The sequence below is a fragment of the Melampsora larici-populina genome (assembly GCF_000204055.1).
Source record: "Melampsora larici-populina 98AG31 unplaced genomic scaffold MELLAscaffold_9, whole genome shotgun sequence".
Lineage (NCBI taxonomy): Eukaryota > Fungi > Basidiomycota > Pucciniomycetes > Pucciniales > Melampsoraceae > Melampsora > Melampsora laricis-populina.
Window position 1 is genome coordinate 1381872 of NW_006768773.1, and position 8901 is coordinate 1390772.

General features: G+C 42.8%; 2 protein-coding genes across 2 annotated transcripts in view; both read right to left on the bottom strand.

Annotated features, from left to right (window-relative positions):
* Nucleotides 1-1337: 1337 nt before the first annotated feature.
* MELLADRAFT_104447 (uncharacterized protein) lies at nt 1338-3458 on the bottom strand (the record flags this gene model as incomplete). Its single annotated transcript, XM_007407535.1, has 4 exons — nt 1338-2278; nt 2368-2551; nt 2672-3192; nt 3287-3458. The coding sequence occupies 4 exons, from the start codon at nt 3456-3458 to the stop codon at nt 1338-1340; spliced, it is 1818 nt and encodes a 605-aa protein (XP_007407597.1).
* Nucleotides 3459-8380: 4922 nt separating this feature from the next.
* The window catches only part of MELLADRAFT_104448 (uncharacterized protein), a gene marked incomplete at both ends in the record, with an annotated part of 2503 nt that continues 1982 nt past the window's right edge, over nt 8381-8901 (bottom strand). Inside the window, one exon of the mRNA XM_007407534.1 lies at nt 8381-8691. Coding sequence (XP_007407596.1) covers nt 8381-8691 — 311 coding nt within the window. The remainder of the gene's footprint in view (nt 8692-8901) is intronic.

The following is an 8901-nucleotide window of genomic DNA, read 5'->3' on the forward strand; positions in this document are numbered from 1 at the left end:
CTCATCTGGTTGAGAAATTCACATGTAATATGTTCTGTAACTTTGTTACAATTGCAACAAACAGCCCAAAAGATTGACTACATATATCACCATGGCTACTGAGGAAATACTTATGAAGATATTTAGCAGTAACAAATGGGGCATTTGGTTCCTGGGACCCATATTCCCACCCGGGAATCTCTTTAATGCTGGCAGTGTTAAGAAGTCTTCAAACATCTCAATATACAGTGGGTTGTTGTATTGGGCAGGTAGTCGAGAAATCGTCAAGGTTCGTTGTAAGAAAATGAGGTTTGCACGCTCGACGCAGTGAACCGGTAGACGAACCTTCATAAAGGTGAAAGAATACTCTCAGCCTTGTGCTGATGAGGCAACAGCTGACAACAGAAATACCGAGTTCTACACTCGAGGTAGACGAACCTAGAGGTGGAGCAAGGATGATAGAAGAATAGGAAAACTACAAGTAAAGAAAAGAGAAAAAGATATCAATGAACGAAGTATAGGTGATCATAAAAGACTTTAGTAACATCAACACATTAAATATAAGAGAAAAGACAATTGATTTTTTTAATCTTACCTTTCAAATCAATTTCCTCGATGGGGAAAGGATGTGAAAGGAGACAGTGCGCGGGAGATGGTGGTTAGGTCCGCGTAGGGACTTAGTTAAGTTTGAGACAGTGGAGGGTTCATGAGAGAAACAACACAGGAGACAATTTTTCATGAACACAACACAAAACACAACCATTATCTAATTAATCCCAGTACAGACACAGTCTTCTAACATTCTAAACAATACCTACTTGATTTAATCCCAATCCAGACATCTCCTTCTCACATCATCCTTGTTACTAATCCACAATCTATATTTAATCAAATTTGAGTTGATTTGTCTTTAACCATTGAGCTCCATTGAGTCCTTTCATCCTTGATGGTTTTGACAACATTACAAGAGAATGGAATTCTCCAACATTCCTTTCCTATCTTTTTGCAAATTCTCACGACATGCATAGAAAATTGTTTGCTGATTGTGATGCATGTTGAAACTTTTGTTTGCCAACTACAAAACAATACATATGTACAGTAAGGATTATCATAAAATAACAAAGAGTAAGATAGCCCAACAACAAGCACACAGTGATGAAGATTCAAAATGATGCAGGAGAAGATAGAGTTTTGAGAAAAACACAGTAGTCAGGATTAGAAACAACCAAGAAGAAGATAGCATAATCACGAGCAAAGAATGAGAGTTGTTGTGTTCCAGCATCTCAAAATGATCTCAAGGTGAATATTACATGCAAAACTACTCTACACATTGCTTTATGACTGCAAACCCACAACCTTTAGGAACATTCCTTGTCCGAGACCTTATAGTTCCTCGTCGTTGGTATCGGAATTTTTCTTATATCACGCGCCAGAAAAAAATCTGAAAAATCAAGGAACAGCGCCTTTGCCAGATGATACCGATTGACTTCGCATGGAACCCATTCTCTGCTTGATTGAATCACGCCTTTCATAAAGTCCACTATGTATGCTTGTGTTCTTTTCCAGATCGGTTCTTCTACCGTTTGGCCCTGCTTTGTGAGATCAGCTGTGACAAGCAAGAAGTTAATTGCACGGAGAGGCCCAAAGGTGTGTTTGTCTTTGGGGAAAATCATCAAGCCTTTGACGCCGCAACAGAGAAAGCTCGCAAGCGCTGGGAGATTGTTGGGTGATATGACGATTTGACTACGAGTTGCAGTTAGCTCATCTTTCAGTGTCGTGAGGGCCTCCGCGGATTTGGGTGATTCAGCACTGGCTATGAGGTTTGTCAGTCTTGAGATTTCTTCATCGAGGGTTGTTGAGGCCCATATGCTTGCAAATGTTTCAATCATTGTGTAGATCAACATTATTAACCGGTCCAGATCCTCGATACAGCCACCGGGGGTTGCCGATTTTTCATCTACAATTTTATTTGATTGGAGTGAGGAAAGTTCTTTGAAGTGGTGCCAGCATGTGACAGCATTACGGGTCCCAGAAGACATAGCTGCTTGGTGAGGGATTTGAGTGGCTGGGAGAATCCTGTTTGCATCAGTTCCTATCAGAACAAGCGCTGCCAGGACGTAGTGCATACTCCGTTCGAGAAAATGTGGACTTGGTTTGTGAAAGAATTTGATCGTCTCCCACAGGTAACGCTCATGAATCAAAATTCCAACTGGCGGCAAAGAAGTTGAGATTGTGAGAAAATTGAAGATCTGTGGCTGATACCATATTGTTCCCTTGTTGGTCGTGAATAATTTTTCATCTAGAAGAACGTTTTAAATGATCAGCAACGAAAAAAACATGATGATCAATGCAGAGATGCCTCACTTTCTGCCCTGCGGCACCACTCACGGATGCGTGGCTCTCCTGTGCTGCTGAAGGTCACAGGATGAGAAAGCAACTCATCTGGGTTGAATTGAGTGCAAGAGCCTTTTGTCAAAGTGTTGAATAATACAAGTGAGGCCTTGTGTATCGCGGAAACTTCGGTGACAAGAATGGTTCGTTTTTTGACAGATTTGCTGAGATGTAGATCGATCTTTTGGTTCCAAAGCAAGTTGGACTTATCAGCAACAGAAGGACATGGTGGAGAACTGCGGGTTCTCAATAGATTCAATGTATTTTTGATTTCTTGAGATCAGACGTTTGAGCTATGAACCTCCGGTGTGGGAGGTACAATTCTCGCGCTTTGACTCGGAGATGGTGAGGCGGTTGGCAAGCGGTGTGTAGGATGATGAACCTCTTGGCTATCAGAAATTTGCGTCTTTTGCCTTTTGACACATCCCGAGGTTGATGGTCCATCAGAGGCGAATGGATCCAACCTTTGAGTAGTAACCTTCTTTGCAGAGCAAGAGAGCCTTGCAGAACGGCGGGGAGACCGATTGATCCTCATGTTCTTGTCCGGTGTGCGAGCTCTTTTGTTGGTCTGGGGCATATTCAGTGTCGGAGACGTATCTTGTTGAGTGTTGACCAGATGGCGCAGTGCTCCAGACACACTGAGTGCATCGTCCACCTTGTCCAGTGGAGTCATATAGATATCCAGCGTCGCTAGAGATTTAAATGAACTCATTGATGGGGTATGAAGTATATTACTTTTGTGCTTGGCTGTGTTGGTTTTCAAGTCATCCTGTTTGGAAACACGTTCTAGGTGGATTGATTTTGATGTAAGTTTTTTGAATGCTGATGAAGCAGATCATTGACGCAACAACCAGATGACAATCACAGAAAACGAGCGTCAGTTGGAAGAACTCAAGTAACACCGGGGGTGACATACATTCCATTTCATTATCAGCAAGCGCCGTGACAGCTTCTAGGCATTCAGCCAGCCCGGCGGTCATTGGTATATAGTGTAACCAGGCCTCGATGGTTTTAGAGATTAGATCGAGGTGCATCAAGTATGAACTGCCCGCTTCATTTGGCTCCATAGCTAATTTGTGTGTATTCATGAGTGAGAGAATTCTGGGGATTAGTTTGATGGGCAAAAAGGGTGATGCTGATATGGGCAACTTTCTGACTCAACATTTTCATCTTGGCGGAACCAACAAAGGTCCTACCCCTGCGCTGATCAGGCTAATCTAAGCCATATTACAAAGGCAGCTATATTTAGCAACAGTTGAACATCATCAGCAATAGATAGTTAGATGAAATCGAAAGATCAGGGGTTTGAGTCTTTTTCATCAAGACTGACTGTGGCCTCGGTTGTCGACAAACGTATGCCACTGAACATACACAGGCTTTGAATAGATACCTGTTCTAGGCTACCTAGAGTCACTGCAATTCTTCATATCGAGACAATACTTTCAAAGACCTAGCCGGTTCAGTTTTTACAAAGAGTCACGCTTAGATTCTGATGAAACATCTAAGGGTATAGACCCAATTATCACGTATGAGGGCAGAGACCTGCTCATAAGTTGATCGACATACAGGATATCAGATCTGATTGGGGAATGCAGATCAGTCGATAAAGGAATGAAAAGTTCGATAAGGAAGTTTGGGCAAAGGTGAGCACAGATACAAACAAAGGTTAACTTGGAAAACATCAGAGGAAACCTAAACAATTACCTAACACACTTTGCCCATTCAGGAAGACAACTCACGAGTTACTAGAAATATCAAGGAAACATCAAGCTTTCCCCATTCTCTCCCTCCCTCAAGTTCACGCTCCACAAGAACAGTCAGCCACACTTCCCACAATCTCACTATTAACAAGTTTCAGACCTCGTTACTATCCAAGCCATGTTGCGTTCTGCTGCCTGCTTCCTGGGTCTTTTTTTGCTTGTCTTGGTGTTGACACCCATTGTGTTCAACCATCTTGTGACCTCTCTTTCTACAAACCTTCTTCAACACTTTAAATTTCCGCCCAGTCTGCTTGCCAGCATCGCCTATGTGTACTGCACCTTATTCCAAGGTACATCATTTTGCGAAGCTGCTCCGAATGAGGGCACAGCCCCTCCCTTGTCACAAATCACGAGGTCCGTAGCCACAAGTGCACAAATCTCCTCCGACATCTTTGATTCCGTCACCGGCATCGGAAACCCTTTCAACCTTGCACTCCACCAAGCAGAAATACTGGAGCTCAGCCTTACTATTCAGTATTCATCAGCTTTCGAGGGTAGGGAGATGCTAGCAATCCAGCTGTGGGAGCTTAGCGAGCAGACTAAGGACGTAAAAGATAGGCTCATAGGTCTCAATAGTCAAGGCATCAATTCATTTTCCTTCATTGCTCATGAGGTGCGTCACTCTTAATTGTTCTTCAAAATGCTCTGGCTTACCACTAGAAATGTCACAAACAATAGTTTTCCAGGATTCAAGACCTTATCGGAATTGTTCACACCGGGGATTCAAAGTACTCGGCACAGACTATCTCACACAATCTCGACTTGCTTTATGATCATCTCTCCGTGGACCTCTCGCGACTCCTCCTTCAAATCGAGCATACACTGCCCATGGTCGCGCGTGCGGGGGACCAAGCGACTTTTGTAACATCAGAGCTGCTCCAGCATCACCAGAAGCTTGTCCAGGTACATGAACCAACCACCTTGTGGCGAAAGTTGTTGGACAGCAAATCTTGGAGCAGCAAGCAGCTGAAGCGTGACATCGCCTTAACTTCGGAGAGTGTTCAAGAATTGATGCACACTTGGCGACGGCTCGAGGATTTGCGAAGCGCGCTGGTTGCGTATCGCAATAATGTAGCCTTCTTCAAAGTGCATCAACTTTTGTTCCAAATCAGTCAAGTATAGCGCTCATTGTTTTTGCTTTGTTTCTCAGGCATCATTGGTAGGATTCCATATCGCCGATCATCAACTATCAGTCAAGGATGAGGTTCACGCCATGCGTCACATCATCCAGAAATTTGCGGCAGCAGTCCAGGAATCAAAGTCAAAGGCGCCGCCTACCATCCAGGGCTAAGTTGATGAAGTCTTGTGATTCGTCCTCTATCCTACTTCCTCACTCTATGAATTGAATTGAAATACCCACTCTCCATCACACTACTGTCGGACTTCATGAGGAGGTAAAATGATCATTTGTATCATGCTATGTGGCTTCTTGAGTTTTTACACTACATACACCAAACCAGGCTTCAATCAAAAGCTTGGCATCGACTCTGTTTTCTATTTTGTCACCATCTGTGAAAAGAATATTTGTTCTCACCTGTGTAAATTGTTCCTTCTTATGTTATTTTGATGTCCTTCCATGCTTAGGAGACTTGGACATCCTCAAAGACACAGGTGTGTTTGCCAGTTTGAGACAGAGGGAGTTGTGATTACCTCCTGCATTATACACTTGTCACCACCCTTATCTAGATGGAACCAGCGGCTCTATTCCAAATATGCCCTCCTAATATCTTGTTTTGTTGTGGTTCAGGTTGTCCGTTTAAAGTTGTGAAAATATATCCTATGTTTTCAACCAATTGACGACTTCTTCACTGATTCTCAGATGCTGACAAAGCAACTCATCAATAAACACTCATAGAATCAAATTACAAACTATGTCCCGTGGTTATCTAACACGCATGATTGAATACGTAAGCGCCCTACCAAGTTTCAAACCTGAACTATTCTACTTCAATTCTACTAAAAGTAGTGTCCTTTCAGTATAGTGAAAAGGTAAGGACAATTTAACGAATTATATTTTTTAAATTGTCTAAGAAATTGATCCTGTATGTAGTTAATTTAACAAATTCATGGACTACACATTAAGACATTCAGCAGAAATCAGGTCTTTTAATTGACAACAACTAAACTGAGCCAGGAAATTCATTCCATTATGGGATGTATAGTATGAGGGAAAATTATGACAAAAATCTAGAAACTTTCAAGAGGTCAGTAATCAATGTCGAACAGGAGGGCTGTATCAGCAGCAACTTTCGCCATAACCAACTGGCAGCAACTGGCTCATGAATGAATCATGAATGTTATATACAGTGTGCTGAAAGTAAACTACTTCAGCGGGCTTGCTGTTGTAGAGTGTTGTGTGTACACGACTGCGCCACAGCAGATCACGTGACAGTTGTACAGCGTAGTGTAGATATAGTCTCTCCGCCTCGGCATCGGCTTCCACATCATCATCACTTGTGGAGCCGAAGCCGTGGACGTGAGCTAACCTTGCTGGTCGACTTATCCGTTATAGGTAATGAATCATCATCACTTGTGGAGCCGAAGCCGTGGACGTGAGCTAACCTTGCCGGTTGACTTATCCGTTATACTTGCCCACTTAACCCTACTAGATCAAATGAATTATCTCAAACCAAAGTACAGTTTGGGACGTGTCCCCCATATTCTAGCACATACAGAAGTGAACAGTAGATATGAGTGAACAGTTCGGAAGAAAATCGGTTGTAGGTGTGCTTCATGCATTTACCACCATCAAGTACACAGTCCACTTTGGACACCCCATCCCCTAACAGTCTCTGTATTGCGCTTTTTTTGCAGGCACAGATTGGAGTCGATGGGATTAGATCACCTAAGTTTAACAGAGTCAGTGTGTAAGTTGTTAAACACGCCCTAAAAGAACACAGCTCACCCTCTTTGTATTCCTCATCGGCATCATCATTGGTCCAAAGATGACTATCTGAGCACATGGAAGTTCTGTGCATAGGGGGTACGGCTACAGAACAATCAGAGGAATATGTAAGCAAAATCCATGGAGACTTTCTTTTTCAAGGTAAAAACTTCACCAGTATCTTCTTGCGGTTTTGAAACAGAGCGCCACTTCTGCCTCATATCGCTTCGGAGACCGCTGTATTTTCGATGAAGAAGCCGTGTCATTTCTTTCATGGCCAGGCACTGTTTGTCACTCCACTTTTGGAGTGCACTGAATTTACCACATGGGACTCTGTTCATGTCTTTCACGCCAAGTGGGGAGGTAAGGTATAATGGATGTACAAGTAGGATGAGGATCGGAAATGTTCGGTATTGACTTAAGATAGTGAATTTTTATTGAGAGAGAGGTTGGACGATTTAAAAATGATGCAGAATGATGGATAAAAGAGGTAGGGTAATGAACACTGGAACGATTGATAAACTTGATGGACTGTATTATCATTTCCAAGCACAACTGAGGAGTTCTCAGCTCAGTCTACTGAGGGAGGTGCTCAAAGGAACCCTTGATATGGATATGCTGATGATAATCCAACTCAGATTAAGCTGAGACTTCGGATGAGCGCTTTATGATCAAAACCTGAGCATTCAAATTGAGACACATGTAACCTAAGACAATGTCGGAACTTCCACCAACTGTGTTGGTCAGTGTTGTGTAAGTTTCATCATGAATCAAATTACAAGACATATCACGGAAAAATGCGGTCAATATACAAGGCATTTACACTGATGCGATAATCAAATCATCCATTAGCGACAAAAGGTCCTACCCCTGCGCTGATCAGGCTAATCTAAGCCATATTACAAAGGCAGCTATATTTAGCAACAGTTGAACATCATCAGCAATAGATAGTTAGATGAAATCGAAAGATCAGGGGTTTGAGTCTTTTTCATCAAGACTGACTGTGGCCTCGGTTGTCAACAACCGTATGCCACTGAACATACACAGGCTTTGAATAGATACTTGTTCTAGGCTACCTAGAGTCACCGCAATTCTTCATATCGAGACAATACTTTCAAAGACCTAGCCGGTTCAGTTTTTACAAAGAGTCACGCTTAGATTCTGATGAAACATCTAAGGGTATAGACCCGATTATAATCACGTATGAGGGCAGAGACCTGCTCATAAGTTGATCGACATACAGGATATCAGATCTGCTTGGGATGATCGGTGTTTGTGTGGGTCAATGTGGCAATTTGTTTCAATAGGAATCTATGTGAAAGCTTTAAACAGTTTGGTTTTCATTTCATCTCATGATAATCCTTCCCTAGCTGCTTTTGACGCAGTCGGAAACAGAAAAGTTGCCTGGGGACAGGGGCAGCCACAATGAAGGGTTACTGAATAGTCCTGTTTGATCTTTTGCTGCAGAATATCTTGCGATTCCAGCAAAAGCATCTGCATGGTTATAGATGGCTAAAGATATTCTCTGTGGGGGTTGAGTGTGATTGGTGTCGGGGAGTATGTGGGTGACAGAGTGGACTAAGACTTTAAATAGACCATGGACAGAATACCCATGATCTCCACAGAGTGTAACTCCTAAATTGGATAATACAAACCTTGCTCCCTTGTATGCTTGCCCTAGGAAGAAAACAGAGTCAAGCAGATTTGAGTTCTTGCCATCTTGGTGATAGTCACACTGCATGTTGTACGAGATTTGGCGGCCTGCGTAATGAAACTATGGTGAGTTGCGTTGAAGACTGACAAAGTATGGGACTTACCACACAGGATTCGATGACGCGTGTCAGCGAGCCGTTGTCGCACAAGCACATCGCCCTCCCGAGAAAGTAA